General features: G+C 41.3%; 1 protein-coding gene across 1 annotated transcript in view; it reads left to right on the top strand.

The window, feature by feature from the left end:
• The window catches only part of DEPDC1B (DEP domain containing 1B), a 36,806-nt gene extending 24,538 nt beyond the window's left edge, over positions 1-12,268 (top strand). Inside the window, exons 7-11 of the mRNA XM_048504525.1 lie at positions 1,445-1,585; positions 3,807-3,973; positions 5,509-5,685; positions 7,196-7,381; positions 8,739-12,268. Of these exons, the coding sequence (XP_048360482.1) occupies positions 1,445-1,585; positions 3,807-3,973; positions 5,509-5,685; positions 7,196-7,381; positions 8,739-8,900 (833 nt within the window). The 3' untranslated portion in view covers positions 8,901-12,268. The remainder of the gene's footprint in view (positions 1-1,444; positions 1,586-3,806; positions 3,974-5,508; positions 5,686-7,195; positions 7,382-8,738) is intronic.
• Positions 12,269-16,816: the final 4,548 nt, after the last annotated feature.

The raw sequence follows: 16,816 nt of genomic DNA, 5'->3' as shown, positions 1-16,816 counted from the left end.
AGAAACATTGTCTTGAAAATGTTTAAAATAAATGTATTGCCTGGAAGGCTGCCAACTTCGTCCACTGCCAGTCAAAAGGAAAAAAATGTATGGAGAAAGTGGCACTTTAAGAGCCAAACATGTTGGTTTGTGAAAGTTGAGTTGCTGACCTGTTTGCTTCTCAGACTTACCTTTGAGAGACTAACTGTCCTGCCAATAAGCCGCCCGGCCAGCCACACGTTACTCCCAAAAGAGCTTCCTGTCAGCACTGCCGCCAAGAAGCTCGATTGTACCACAAGTGCCTCACGCTGCCGGCTTAGGTCCCATAAGGTGGGACTCCCAGTTGCCAGTATAACACGGTGACTGAGCAGGAGGAAGCTGATTAATGTCAGCTCCTCCCGCAGCCCACTCTTGCTACGTTATCAGCAATGGCTCTATGATGCTGCGGTTGTCCAATGCCATGCACCAGCACTGTGGAGGGCAGCGGCACCTGCACAGCAGCAGGATTGCCTTCCCATCAGCGTAAGTGCCCTAGGGAGGGCATTTCCACCAGTGGAAGCCCACACCGCTTCCACCAGCAGTTTCAAACCCACCCACCCCTTTTTGGATAAGGCTCAGAGGCTTTTGTGGGCAGAGATTATGCAATAGGACAGTGTTGGCGAACCTTTTTGAGACCGAGTGCCCAAATTGCAACCCAAACTTCTACTTATTTATCTCCGCAAAGTGCTAACCTGACTAAACTAACCTGAATGCTGAGGTCTTAGTTTAGAAAAAACTGGTTGGCTCCCTCTTCCTCTGTCCCACCTGCTCGAGCAGGGGCCAGCCTGCTATAGTCTCCAGCAAGTCCCGCGCGCACCGCTCTGTGCCTCTCTAGCATCTCTGCCTCCTCTGCGCCCCCCCCCCCTTGGGCAGCAGCCACCCAGAGCACAGGCACCAGGCCCGCCAGCCGAGTCCTTCCTGCTCACCGCAGTGCATGCATGTCGTGCTCAGTGGCCCAGGCCAGCCTAGATGTGTGTGCGAGTGCCCACAGAGAGGGCTCTGAGTGCCACCTCTGGCACCCGTGCCATAGGTTCGCCATCACTGCTATAGGAGCATTTTCAGACATGTGACACCGCTCCCCCTTCCCCATGTGTATTTTGAGGCAGTGCAAATTCCCCACGTGTATTTTGAGGCAGTGCAAATTGAGTGGGAACGCTATCTCATAGGGCTTCTTCGCTTTTGAATTGTCTCTTAGCGCAGGAATCAATGGATTGGCAAAATAGGGATTGGATGGGACAGGTAAGAACATGTAATCATCAGCATGGCATATATTTATAATTTTTCATGCTTCTCAACTTTTAACGATTTTTAAAAAGTAAAGTGTCTTAAATCTTTTCCTGAAATTGGCTCTGCTGTTTAGCAGAACTGTGCTTGGTGGTATTTCTTCAACCAGTACAAGTTCAATAAGAATATTCTCTTTCATTAGGGCCCAGGTGTCCAGATCTGAAACAACCTACTTACTTGGGATTTGAAAGAGATGTCTTCAGAACTATAGCTGATTACTATGGCCACATGAAAGAGCCTCTTCTTACTTTCCAGTTTTTTGATGTCTTTGTCAGTGTGTTAGGTAAGCTGTCTCTTTGCACAATGTGGGCCAACGTAGTGCATTCTAATCCATGGCAGACACGTATCACCTGTATTTTTAAAAAGTTATTAACTACAAAAGAATCTTAATTTGGGTCAGGGCTGCAGCATGTAGATTCACCCTTTTCTGTGGCCATGTTCTTTTCTTCAGCCCCACTTCATTGAAGGTTCAACCTGTTGCCAGCAGACCTTCATTTTTGTTGGTCTTTCTCTTTCCCTCTGTGTCTTAGCTCTGTGACTAGCTCATGCCTGCCAGCCACACGGGCTCCAGAAAATGCAGTTCTGAGTCACTTGTACAACAAAGGCATAGAATCAGTGGAGGCAGCAAGAGTGGGGTTTATCCAATCTGATTCCATAAAGTGCTTCTGGGAATGACGGAATCAACCCAGAGTGATATGGACCCATCTAAGCATTAAGACTTTTAGATTATTAATTAGGACCTCTGAGTCAAAGTAGATTTTGACACAAAGACTTTTTAACACAGTTCTTTGGTTAATCAGCACTTTTAGCTAATAAGGATTTTTCTTGTGTGATTGGACAGCTAGGAGTTACTTTTGAGTTTTCCACATTTTGGTTCGGTAACTAAGACTTGGTGGTAACTTGCCTCCTTCTTGCTATAAAGTTTTCCTTCACCTTTCTTATTCAGAGAGGTTCCAAGGGACTAGGAACTCCATCTGCTACACCCTCTGCCAGTCTGGAAGTTATCTTCTGAGATCAACTGGATTTTCCTCACCTTTCCCAATTCATCCTTTTGTACTTTCATTCGATTTTAACTCCTATAATGGAAGCTGGAATCAATCCTGTTATCATGCACTATGTTCTATTTTGACTGCTGGGTTTTGATGTCTGCACTGAATACATACTTTTTCATGTTTCCAGTTTCCCTTGGGTCAGTTCTGGATCGTGCTTGCTTTGACCTCGACTTCTGATCTTGGCAAGCATCCTTTTGGTTAGTTCCAAACCCTTCTGGATTGTGCAGTCCTGAGGACCTGGTTTTTGCTCCAAACGTTTTGGCTGCATCCAAGGCCGGCACCTTCAAAGGCATGTCACATCTCACTGTGACATGCTTCTGAAGATGCCAGTCATAGATGAGAGTGTAAAACTTACATATTTATTAACACATCTATGTCCCTCCTTTCCTCATGGTTCAAGGGGACATACAATAATGGTTACAGACATCCCCAGCTAAAACCATAGATAAAGTTGTAATAGATTAAAATAAAATTTATAGATCTTTAAAAAGCTGAACTTTTCTAAAAGGAAAAAGGCAAATAGCAAATGCAGGATCGCAAGTATTTTCTTTCACGGGCTGCCTAGTTTGTCTTGATAGATAAGGACCCTTAAAATTTATTTTTTGTTACCAGACATTTTGACAAATCATTTCCAGAATGGATATTGTGGCATATTTCCACAGAACAAAAATCAGCTTTTGAATAAATCAATCTATGCCTGGGTAATCTGAACACAAGCTCATATATAGCTCATTTGACCAAGAACTACAAAATCTGAAAATCTTGAGCTCCTTCCTTTGGGTCGGGTAAAAAATGCCTTTCATCAGTAAGAGACGGAATGGCAAATGAGCCAACAGATGGTATGCAAACTAGAGGCTGAATGCATATGAATCAAAAACAGGCGTCTTATGGCACCTAACAAAATTTTATTACAATACGAGGTTTTGTGGACTAGAGCAGGCTTCTTCAGAAGCTATGAGTGTATCCTCGTGATTCATACAGTGAACGTGAATGGCCTTCATATGGAAGTAATGGAAACACTGGAGAAACAGCTGAGTCGTAATTAATGAGGCAATTTTACACCTTTGACAGGAAGGGGATAACGTGGAAATATTTCCAAAACTGTGCTATTGTGGAACATAGAAGAGGAGAAGGACATTCAAACTTCTGCTATTCTGTGAAAGATAAATATACGTATCAGTAAACAGATTTCTAACAAGGAAAGAAAGAAAAGGTAGTCCAGAGTGGAGGTGTTAAGTGAACTGATCAAACTTTTAAAGTGCAGCTAATGAAAAAAAAAGTCTTCTTTGTCCCTTTTGTAACTGATGTTTTCCACTGAATTACACATTTTGATTTCAAATTGTTACTAACTGAACTATTGACCACAAAGAAGGTAAAATGAAACGCTTCTCTCAATACAGAGATGTGCCTAAGAATGGGATGTCATCATTTTGAAATTGTCTTTTGACTCAGGACTCCTCCAGAAGGAGACATTGGCCACCGAAGCCCTGCAGCTTTGCTGTCTACTTCTGCCACCGGAAAATCGCCGGAAAGTACAGCTGCTGATGACTATGATGGCCAGGATCAATATGAATAAGGATCTGCCACCTCTCTGCGATACAGTCGGAACAAGAGCACTGGTATGTTCCAGCACTGGAATGGAAAGACCTAGTCAGGTCTTGTGAAGATAATTTGGAATTGCTTTGGTGATGGTTTTACCACATCTGGAAACATCCAGATGATTTGTTGCCCTCCCATGTAACATCTGCTACTCTCAGTTTTCTGGTGCAGTGGTTGAATTTAGTGCTAGTTGATCTACTAACCCATATATATATAACCTATCTCACATTTGAGTTTCCCATGAACTCTGGTGTATGTCATCAGAGCCTGAAGAATTATTGGATTTTAGTTTCTCCAATGGGAATAGAGCTTCATATGTCATCATCCCCATTTGACTCAGTTCTTTACATTCCCTTCTTACAAGTAGTGGCTGTAGCATAGGGACATGCTTAACACCTCACCCTTAATGCAGTGAACACAGAAGCAAAAAATTAAGCTTTTCTGACATCTTTCTTTAGCAAATCTGTTGCGACTTGGCAGTGTGTATGTATGTATATATAACAAATTTCATGTTGATAGGGATGAGTATTTTAACTATTTTTATTGAATTAGATTAATCTATATTGCTTATTGAATCGTGTATTTTATATTATATTGACCCTGAGTCCAGTCTTTGGCTGAGTGGGGTAAAAATCACAGTAAAGTAAAATGCATAGTATTTAATCTGTGAATAGAATTATGCTCATACGAAGAAGAAATTCTGGAAAATATTTCGAGCTATGCGTTTGACAAAGTTGTTTTTCAGTATTTGATTTTCAAACTCAGGCAGCACAAAATTTAAATGTATACATAAATAACCTTGTTTGCTGCATTACAAGACTATCCATTTGAACAGCGCCAGCATACAAACAAGATAGTAACCAGAGAGAGGGCAGGAAAAAACCAGACATTGTTATGTGCCTGGGTCAAGTTCCATTTGAGAGCCTTCTCACTCTTGCTTCCCATTTCTTCTGATGGGGCATCAGAGAGAGGCAAAAAGCAGCTGGCTGAGAATGTCCTTCCAAAGAAATACTTTTATTGAATTATCACCAGAGGCGTAGCTGGACCAAACTGCGCCCGGTGCGCATTCTAATTTTGTCCCCCCCCCCATGAGAGCTCTTCCTCTTTCACTTCCCATTATCTTTGTTTTAGTCTCCTTCTTTCAGGAGTCTTTAGGTTGCAAATATCTGTTCACAGTAAAAACAGACTGATGGGAACTATACTTCCCAGGAGACCTTGTGAGCCCCAAGGTCTCCTGGGAACTGTAGTTCCTCAGGCCATTTTTACTGCAAACAGGCCTTTTGCAGCCTGAAAAAGTTCTGAAAAGGGAAAGGAACTAAGCTAAGTGTGGAAAGGGGGTGGGGGGGCGCTGCAGGGCGGGGGAAAGGGGGAGGGGCATGGGGCAATTTTCTGCGCCCCCCAGGCATGTGCACGGCACACCCCCTGTCCCCTTGTAGCTCCGCAACTGATTATCACACATACGGTACAATCCTGTGTAAAGTGACTGGATGTGTTGTGGTCCCTGGAAGCTACTTTGAGAACTAATTCCTCTCCCCCCCCTTTTTTTTTGTTTCAGATGGTTCAAACCTTTTCTCGCTCTATTCTTTATTCCAAAGATGAAGAGGTCTTGGATGAATTGTTGGCGACTAAACTAGTATCATTTTTGATGGACAATTATCAGGAAATCTTAAATGTCCCTTGTGTCTTAAAAGCTACGATTGAGGAGCATGTAACCCACCTTCGAAGAGTCCAGGTAAAGCTGTAAATTTTCTTCCCAAGAACACTCATTTACCAGACTATTAGAGTTAAACACATTATTTTTGTCCAAGAAATAGCCAAATAGCTTAGTGTTGCTCATCTTTTATTTCTGTATTTTTTTGCTGAAGTTTACCAAATACCTTTTGTTCCCTCATTTTAACTATTATTATCTTAAGACTGAGTCTCTGGATAGTAATTTGTCCTTTTTTTTGAGAAAGCTTCTTTGGGCCAACCAGATTTCACAAAAGTTTCTCCTGAGACTTGTAAGGTCAGGAAACAATTGCTGATCTCTTCTTACAGTTTTTAGTTACGGGGATCCTTCCTCCAATTTATTCTCATGAATTTAAAAAAAAATGAAAAGAGATTTTCCACGGATTTTGGAATCAAGATAAGGGGAAATTCCATTGTAATACCCTTGTAATTTATCTTACTATTTATCTTACTAAACTTATATCCTACTATTAGTAATGCCCCCAAGGACAATAAACCTCTAAAATGCCATATTAACATATTGCAAAACAAGAATTGATATCTAAAACATGTTGAGCTTCCAGGAACTCAATTTGCAAGTCCTGCATTCTAAAATTACTTCAAAACACTGCTTAAAAGTTGTACATGGTATGTCTTACAGCAACCCTATCCTTCAGTTTCCTTCCAAAACATCCTGTCATTAACAGCTGTGCTCAGGTTTTGCAAACTGAGGGCCACGGCTTCCTTTGTAGAATCAATCCAACTCATGTTGGGTCTTGCTCTTTTCCTGCTGCCTTCAATGTTTCCCAGCATTATTCTCTTTTCCAGTGACTCATGTCTTTTCATAATGTGATCAAAGGACAATAGCCTCCGTTTAGTCATTTCAGCTTCTAGGAAGAGTTCAGGTTTGATTCGATCTTCAATCAGTTTATTTGTCTTTTGGTATCCATAAAACTCTCCTCCAACACTACATTTCAAATGAATCGACTTTCTTGATGGGGGAGGGTGGAATATAAAGGAAATGTTGTTGTTATTGTTGTTGTCTGCTTTCTTCACTGTTCAGCGATCACACCTATAAATAATAATGGGGAATACTACAGCGTGAATTATTTTGATTTTGGTTGTCAGTTACACATTCTTACACATGAGGATCTTTTTAAACTCTTTCATGGCTGCCCTTCTCAGTCTCAATCTCTTTCTGATTTTTTTGTTTGCGGTCTCCCTTTTGGTGGATGACTGAGTCAAGAAATAGAAAATCTTTATAACTTATCTCTTCACTGTTACCCTTAAAGTTGTGTAATTCCTCAGCAGTCAGTACTGTTGTCTTCTTGATGTCCGTCTGTAATTCCACTTTGGCACTTTCTGCTTGAACCTTTGTCCGTAGTCATCTTCACTGTTTTCTGACCATAATGTGGTGTGACTGGCCTAACTGAAATTGTTAACGATCCTCCCACCAATTTTACCCACAACGAAATGCGCGTATACAACTTTTAATGCTGAAATGAAACATCTGAGCTGTTTGTCTTTCTACCTAGATAAAATATCCAGGAGCAGATACCGATGCCACTGTACCTCCACCATCATTTTGTCATCAGATCAGCACTGATGAATTTGAATACCAGAGAACAAATGGCTATCAAGAGCCACTGGCAAGCTTGCTGGAAGAAATTGCAAAGGATACAGGAGTGTCTGTCAAAGAGAAGAAGAAGAAATTGAAGCGGGTAAAGGAAATTCTCAGACTTCCTTGAAAAACTTTATCTTCCTTCTATACAATTTCTAAAGGAAATGCTTATCATTTGTGTGGCATTTTAACTGTTTAGAGAGCTTCGCATCTTATTGTCTGATTTGTCTTGCAGTTGTTATCCCTGTAAGGTAAGTATTCAGTACTGATTCCCTTTTGCAAATGGAGGGCTGAGGACCACCAAGTGAATTCTTCTATTCCAAAAAGATAAGCTGGCAGGGCAATAAGCCTCTGGTTTCATTTATTTTCTATGCACCCTTGCTTCTTCAAATCTACTTTTGATATGTTTGAGCTCTTGATCTATAGACCCTTCTAAGATTATGATGAGACTAATAGGTTTGCAAATATTTGTAGCCTTGGAATGTTCTAAACCAGGGGTCTGCAACCTGCAGCTCTCCAGATGTTCATGGACCAATTGTTCAGATGTTCATGGCCAATTGGCCATGGTGGCAGGGGCTGATGGGAATTGTAGTCCATGAACAATCTAAACCATGCATGGGAAAATAAACTTGCTGTATGGGTAAATAGCTCCCTTGATGTAAATGCCAAAAAAAAGTGTATACATTTGTTTGGGGAAGGGCCATGGCTCATTAGTAGAGCATCTGCTTGGCATGCACAAGTTCCCAGGTTCAATCCCGGCAGTTAAAAGGTTCAGGTGCTATGTAAAAGATCTCAACTTGAGACCTTGAAGGTCCTGAAACAGATTTCTCAATGGTATCTTTCCCTCTCAACTTGGAAATAAACCAGGTTCTAGTGGTAGCAACAGCAGTTGTGGCACAGAGACTTCGGATGGCAGACGTTAACCCTCCCACAGTTGTGTTATTCCTTGATAAATATTTACTGGCTGGAAATATTTACTTCTCATTGAAATAGCAGGGCTCTTGCCAGTTTTTAAAGCGTATGAAGTCCCTACTCAAACTGTGGAGAGTCACAAACGTTGGGGCTTTTTGTTGTAAACTGCTGCCAGGTCAGTAAATGTGGTTTTTAAAATTGGTTCAACAAGTTTGTAATTTTTTTAATGATTGAGGTCCAGGTGCATTTTGGTGATCATAAGTAAATACATGGGATTCCTTGGAATGGCGCAGTAGTGTTACCACGTTCTGGTTTGCGTGCATGTGTGTGTTTTCTTTAAACATAACCTGTTGGGGCAAATATGAATATTTTGTACTGCCAGAGATATAGAATTCAAGAACTTAAAATGACTGTAAATTAAGCTGCTTTGTAGAAATAATCTAGTGAAATAAATGGAATTATAAACACATTTCTTCTTGTTATCGAAGACTGAAACCTTACTGCTTTTAATGACTAATGACTAATACTGCTATATTCCTTTGTAGTTTCAGAAATCCTACCCTGAGGTATACAAGGAGCGATTTCCTACCCCTGAAAGTGAAGCTGTCCTGTTTCCTGAAAAAAGTAAACGGAAACCAATGCTGCTGATGTGGGCATTTAAAAGACCTTTCCAGCCATTTCAAAGAACGAGAAGCTTTCGAATGTAGGAGTTGGGTTGCATCTCAGTCATGGATTAGTTTACAGCTGGAACAGCTGAAAATATTTTTAACTGCTGAAAACATGGTTAAAAGGGAAAACACTGGGGCCGGAAACTGCTAGACTGAGCCATTATCAGTATTTTTTTTGTTGCTGTTGTAAATGTCATGTCTTTCTGGAAAAGATGTAAACGTTTTCTATCTGCAATTACTGTATAACCTCAACATCTGGAAACCTGGTCATCTTAAAAGGGAAACTACTAGACACAGTTGAAAAATACTGTAAAATATTACATGTACTTGAATGAATCTGAAACACTGGATCTCGTTCTGCGTGGCTAGCAGTAGACCAAGTAGCCAAAATTGTCCTACTGATTTCAGTGGTGGTGGTGGGAAGCCTGGGGTTTTTTGCATGGCTAAGATGGAATGCTCAGTTTTAGTAATGGGTTTCAAACCAAGACATGTAGCATGAGATCTGCTTAGGTACTGCTGTGTGAGCTGTGGGAAAGTATTACGGGATGTAGGCTACTGTGAATGTAGGGGGGGAGGTATGTTAAACCCCCTCCCTTCCATGTGGGTGGGCAGAAAGTGGCACAATGAGTAGTAACATTTTTGCTACTCTTATACAGGCAGCTTATAGTTCCTGTTATATGTATATATGGACTGTTTTTTGTCAAAAGTCTGTACTTTTGTAAAGATGTGCATTGCTTCTGATATTGCAGGGCTTGTATCAATACCACTTTGGAGTGAACAGGGAAATGGCTTGCACTCTTGAAATTATGATGTTGAGGTCACTATGCTTGATCTCGGGAACATATGAAGATCCCCGGTTGATCAGACCAGTGGTCCCTCTAGTGCAGTGGTTCTCAACCTGGGGGTTGGGACCCCTTTGGGGGTCGAACGACCCTTTCACAGGGGTCGCATAAGACTCTGCACCAGTGTTCTCCATCTGTAAAATGGATAAATGTTAGGGTTGGGGGTCACCACAACATGAGGAACTGTATTAAAGGGTCGCGGTATTAGGAAGGTTGAGAACCACTGCTCTAGTGCAACATCCTGTTCTACACAGCTGCCAACAAAGATGGTGTAGAGGCAAAGTCCCTCCTCGATATGGCCTCCTAACACTGAATTTCAGTGGTTTTCTGCCTCTTGAGTATGGAGGCTCCCCTAACTCACCATGGCAAGTAGCCATTGATGGGCATCTCCTCCATGAATCTTTGTAATCCACTTTTAAAGCCCTGTGTTCTCATGGCCATCAGTACCTCCACTGGCAGTGAATTCTACTGTTTAATCACTCATTGAGTGAAGGAGAATGTCCTTTTGTCTGTCCTTAATCTGTCACCTGTCTTCCTTACTATTTATGTCTTGGCTGCAGAGAACCCACCAATCAAACTAGAAGGTTCTAGTGCATCTCTCCTACCCTGCCCTTATTGCTATTTCTAAATTTTATTTTATTAGGTTTGCTATCCCACCCTTTCCTAGCCTAAGGCCAGGCTCAGGGCAGTGAACAGATTTAAAACAACATCTCATAACACAAAACAAAATTTAATATACAGAAGTAACGTTCCTTGTTATTAATATGATTTAAAATATATACCTACAGATAACATCAACTTTGACCTCAAAATAGCATTTGAGCAAGTGCCACATGCACTTATATGGCAAGCGCTCCAGTCTCATGGTATTCCTGAAGAGTATGTTCAATGGGTACAATTACTGTACTGTAAAGCCACCAATCAAGTTCAATGTCCAGCAGGGATTTCACCACCATTCACTATAACTGTTGGCGTTCACCAGGGCTCAGCACTTTTGCCTCTGCTAACTATTCTTTGCATGGATACAGTAACAGCTGATTTACAAATGCCACATCCTTGGACACTACTTAATGCAGATGATGTGGCTCTTGCTAACCAATCATGTACAGCTCTTCAACAACAAACACATGAGTGGAACAATAGATTATCTGATTATGGAGTATGGCTAAATTTACAAAAAACAGAATACCTCAAATGTGGCCCTCAAACAGATGTAACAATGCAAAATGGCTAGGACTTGAAGAAGACCACCCAATTTAAATATCTCGGATCCCTGGCCACAGCAGATGGGGATGCCCTACCAAATGCTTGATCTAGAGCTAATGGATGAAGTAATGGCAAACCACAAGAGTCCTGTGTGACAAAAGAATACCTGAACATCTGAGGGCAAAAGTGTACACCACAGTTATCCACCCTGTGGCCCTATGGAACAGAATGTTGGCCAACAACTCGGAAACATGAATAAACTCTTCATGTGATAGAAATGAAGATGCTCCGGTGGATGCTTGGCCTGACACTTTTCAATCGTGTTACAAAGACATACAACAAAGACTTGGAATTACACCAATAACAAAGAAAATGAGGGAAGCACAGCTCCAGTGGTACGGGCACGTTATGCAACAGGAGAAGACTTCTGTTGGAAAAATGGCCAGGAGGCCACGGCCCACGTGGCTAGCTGCATCTTTGCAAGTTAAGCCCATAAGAGCCTAATCCATCCAATGTACAAAAGACAGCAGCAGAGAATCACCACTATAGCAAGTGCCAAGGAATTCTACAAGAACAATAAGGATTTGCTTAAAAATATCTAGTTGTTGAATTCGTGGAATGTAAGAGAAAATTGATAAAATAGATTAAAATGTTAGATATTAAAAGCAATAGAGGAACATTAGATGTCAGTTTCAATTAGATAATTTACTGGAGGAGATGACCTAGGAGGAAAGGAAACATATTGTATAAAAGCCTTCAATTTTGAGAACTATGTTAGGGAGATAAGGCTGTAACAAGGTATGTCTGTACTTTTTTTAAAAAAAAAAAATCTGAACTGGGTTCAAATTATTTGTTAGCATTTTAAAACTTTGATACCAATGAAAAATTTACTATACAGGGGCTAATTTTGACAGTGAACAATTGTTGTTTTTACTTATGTTGTTTTAGTTGTACAGAGTGACTGGTTCACTAATGTCTACCTTCCTGTGTTAGTTTTGTTGTCACTGTTATAAAATCAATAAAAAAAGAAAATGCAGGAAAAGGCCCAAGTAACAAGAGTGATGTTGAATTAAAAGGTCAGTGTTGGAAAGAGGAGTGAATTTGGCCTCCAATGAAGTTTCACACTTGTCATTAAACAAATCTAAATTTTTAGGTGTTTTTAGACCATAGATCTGTCCCACACCACACCTCCTAGAACTGGATTTAGGATGAACTTGTGACGTAAGAAACAAGGCATAAAAGTTTCATGTAAAGTGATCACTGTACTTAAGGGATTGTGCTGTAAATGTATGTTCTGAATTTAGCCAGGTCTTCTTGTCTTGTAGAACATTTCAAGCATTAAATTGTTCGTGGTTTTAAGACCTTTGTTCCAGAATGGTTTTTATTTTAATCAGCATGTGAGCAATAAATAACGCTTCTCCAGCAAAGAAATCCCTTCAGTTGAATCTCCTCTGGTGTGTTTGTAATTAGCTGGTCAATTAAAAGCATGAATATGGTATTAACAGCAATTGCTCTATATTCCACTTAGGTAATACACCTTAGAAAATAAGCCCCACTGAATTCAGTGCAAATAATTTCCAATGGAAAGGAAGAGAAAGGACAGACAAATGAATTATAAACAATTATGTTATGACAGACAAGTAGTCTTTATGTTTCTTATTGGGCAGTAAATTTCATTTGGAAATTTAATGGAAAACCAGTTGATCACCTGACAGTTTCTAAAAGGAATTTGCTCAGCCATTTCAAGTGTTTTGTACTTTCAAGCAAAGGGTTCTGTGTTTGGTAGATCATTTGTGTATGCATGTTTTATATGTATCTAATACGGTGCACCAATTCATACCTGGTACACCACTTATATGTGAGGCCAGCTCAGCTGTTTTAAGGAAAGATAGGTTAGAAATCCCAAGAAAACATCAGACATCTGACATCAGAAACAAACAGACAGTTTTTACTTAGCAGAATATAGAAAGTTACAGAATATGAACTCTCCCGAGGGAGAGGCACACCCTGGGTGCTCTCAAATGAGAGACACACCCACCATACGAAAGACCTCAGTCTTTATAGATTCAAAGAATATATACGTCACAGTTCATCCCCTTATTCATGTACATGATCCATACCCCTTTCACGTGCTATAAGCATGAACCTTAAAATCCCATTGGATAGTTCTAACCCAAAAACAAAGTTATAAAGTATGTCTTCTGTCACGTTGGCCTTTAGTGACAAGATCTTAAAGATGTTAATCTTTGCTTGCCTGCATAATCACTGACAAGCTTCTAACATGTCATTTGACCTGCTGCTAAACATGCAGGCTTCTAGTCACGTATACAGAAACACCATTTTGATTCTTCATATCTTTGGTTCATGCAACTTAATCTTTCTTAATCTTTAATCAAATACAAATTTATAGACATTCTGGTCCATCTCCACATATATGTGTAAAATGGAGCCATGTATATGTGTGTGTGTGTGTATAAAGTGCCGTCAAATTGCATCAAGGGGTTTTCAAGGCAAGTGAGAAGCAGAGGTGGTTTCCCATTATCTTCCTGTGCAGAGTCTTCCTTGGTGGTCTCACTTCCAAGTACTGATCCTGCTTAGCTTCTGTTGAGTTCAGATTATACCATGCCACCTTCCCTCCCAAAATGTGGACTTACTGGTGCACAAACAGCATTGTAAACTGGATACATTTTACAGACACAATTAAATGTGCAGAAACAGAAAATGGCACAAAAATAAAGATTTGCACAAAGGACAGTGAAACGAAAACAGAATTTTTTGGATGAATAGATCAGGGAAGAGAAATCTAAAATCATTCCTGCTCCAGCAGCGCCTTATATGGTGGCAAAACTGCCTTTCCTTTTAAGTGTGTCCACCCTTTTTATCTCCAGGCCTGCTTCATGCTGTCCTAGCAGCTTTGGAGTCCTGGTGTTGAATGTCATCATGATCTATTGTAAAGCTCCATTGGTTAGTTAATTACAGTGTATATGCATCATGGAGACAATGAGGATCCATCGCACGTTCAGTTCATAAATTAAAATGTGGATTATTTGCCCGCCAGTAAGTCTCTTCCGTGATCACTTAGCATGTAACACCCGCTTTCCTGTTCCACAATATCCTGTTCCAGCGATTGTGGAGCTGCACGGTGGGTCTAGCAAGGCTGCTTTTCAATCTCAGTCTTCTTTGGTGAGCTCAGATATGAATGGTTTTTGCTTTAGTTATGATGCAGGGCAATCCATGAAGCAATAAAAGAAGTTGCCAGCAGATGTCAGCCTTGGTATGGTCCATAGGACCAAGAAGCAACCACGCTATCTGCATGGAAGCCTCACATCTCAGAGGCTTGAATGCTATGCATTTAAATTTGAAAATAGATGTATTTGCTATTATAACAGTGATTGACTTATATCATGCTCCCTTTAAATGGCTGGGCCCTCATCAGATTTAGTTTAGAATTATGGATCAGCCCAATAGTGTGCGTGAGTGCAGTTTATAGAAATTTCTCAAGAGATAATGTAAAAGGTAGAAATTACATTTATTCAAGCATCTCCAGTTCACAGCTTTGTTCCAGGAAAAAGGTAGATAGGAAGAAACCCTAATCTAAGAATTACTTTCCCTATGACAAGTGGGCGCTCTACCACACCATCACGTGTGTGCAAGTGAGAGAGTGCTTCAGTGGGAAAGCCCCACTGTGGCAGGCAGCCATTGACCACACACTCAGGGCAAAGGGTAGGACAGAAGTGAGACCAGCATGGGGAAGAAAGGAAGTTAGTGGGCGGTCTCCTGGCCCAGACAAGAAGGGCAAACAAGAGAGGCAACAACACAGTTAGAGTGAGATACACAGCACCCCCCAGTGTCCAGGCATGCAGAAGTCGCTTATTCCAACATCAGCTCCATTCTGTTGCTTTGTAGTGTGTTGTTTGGAAGTGCCCAGACAACACAAATCTCTGTGGGAAGGATTTAACCACCCTATATTTTATTGCCAATTTCACATTTTTCTGCAAACACCCCCCCAAAGTTTGAATAAAAATCTATTTGGGGTGAGTGTGCTCCCTATCTGCAGATGTAAGTATCCACAAGCAGGAGGAATTAGATGTAAAGACGATACTAATGATGTTGATGATGATATGCCTCTTCATTAGGGAAACTGAACAGACCACTGTTCAGCTGTTGCTTTGTATGGTAGCAGAACAGCTGCTTGTAGAGTTTGTGGGGCTGTGCAATTATAACAACAACAAATGGAAACATCACCAGCTCGAGCTGTCAGGTGTTTAAAATGTTATCAAAAAATGTTCCCTGCCTTTTTGTACAAGTACAGCTCAATCCTCTGCACGTTAACTCAGAAATTAGCCCCAATGACTACAGTGGGCTTACCTTCCAATTACTACATTACATATTAATCCATATTTAGGCATAGGATTTTTCCAACTGCATTTTTTTCGAAAAACGGAGGGGTTTGCTCATTATCCTTTGTCTCAGTAGAAAATACTTAGAACAAAACAGTTCCTTTATCCTTGACTGATGCAGTAGCTTAATCAGCATTAGGGAGACTGTCTTGTCATGAATGTTCATTGCCAGAAAAGGTGAATACTGTCAGATTTTGTATTAACACTAACTGCACAAATATGTCTTTTGTTTGCCTTATTAGTGGATGTAGCCTTAACCTTATGCTTCTTTTCTCACTATGCAGCTCATTAAGATAAGAAGATTTTTTAACCAAGTACTTACAACAGCATCGTTACTGATAACAACAACCTCAAGGACCAGAGCTTCCTAATACAAAATTACCTCTGCTCACATTGTTTTGAGCAGAAGCTGGTGCAGATGAATACAGCAAGAGGTAAGGTCAAGTCTGAAGAGCCACATTTGAGATGTACAGTGACCCTGACAGCTAGTGATTCATGTTCAGGGTTGCCATGTGCAATCATACCAGAAAATCCTCCTGTCTTTCTAGCAGACCAATAGCGATGAGGGGCGCAGTGCAGCTATTGTGGCTGCCACGCTGGCGCAAAGCAAGATTCTTGTACTTTTTCACAGCAAAGAAATGCAAAGAGCAAAGTACCTGTAGCTCAGGAGTCCTCAATCTTTTTGAACTGGTGTGCCCCTTTAGAATTCTGACACAGCGTGGCGAGCACAGTGATAAAATGGCTTCTGCAGGAGGTGTAGCCAACCACAAAATGGCTGCTGCCTCTTACCTTCAGGCACAGCGAAGATCCTTGTGCAATGGTAGCTATTGTCAAGACAAAGTTTTAAAAGATCTGCACAGATAATCAGATCTCCAAAGGGGAAAAGCCCCACTTGCCCCCACCCACTTTCTAAACAGGCACCAGAAAAGCTGCTGAGTACCACACTGGGGGGCCCTGCTGTAGATGTGTCTGCTTGAGACCCAGCATGATTTAGTGGTTAAGAGCAGGCGGACTCTAATCTGGAGAATTGGGTTTGATTCCTGGCTCCTCCACATGAGCGGCGGACTCTTATCTGGTGAATCAAGTTTGTTTCTCCACTCCTCCACTCCTGTTGGGTGACCTTGAGCTAGACTCAGTTCTTGGAACTCTCTCAGCCCCACCCACCTCACAAGGTGTCTGTTGTGCGGAGAGGAAGGGAAAGGAATTTGTAGGCTGCCTTGAGTCTCCTTACAGAAGAGAAAGGGGTGCGAGGGGGAACTGTGCCCAGGGCGCGTCTTTGCGCTGTGCCTCTTCCATGCCCTCGCATGCCCCCGTCACATCCCCATACCGACGTGAGCCCAGGGCATCGTTGGCCCCCTGGGCGCTACGCTACTGAAGAGATGTACAAATCCAAACACCTCCTCCTCTTCGTCCAGTTGCAAGGCAACACATGAACACTTGCACTGACTAAGACTGCTGGTCTACCAAGGTCAGTATTGTCTACTGTGATGGGCAGCAACTCACCAAG

This window comes from Sphaerodactylus townsendi, linkage group LG07 (assembly GCF_021028975.2).
Source record: "Sphaerodactylus townsendi isolate TG3544 linkage group LG07, MPM_Stown_v2.3, whole genome shotgun sequence".
Taxonomy (NCBI): domain Eukaryota; kingdom Metazoa; phylum Chordata; class Lepidosauria; order Squamata; family Sphaerodactylidae; genus Sphaerodactylus; species Sphaerodactylus townsendi.
The sequence above is the reverse complement of the archived record's forward strand: the minus strand, read 5'-3'. Positions and strand labels throughout refer to the sequence as shown.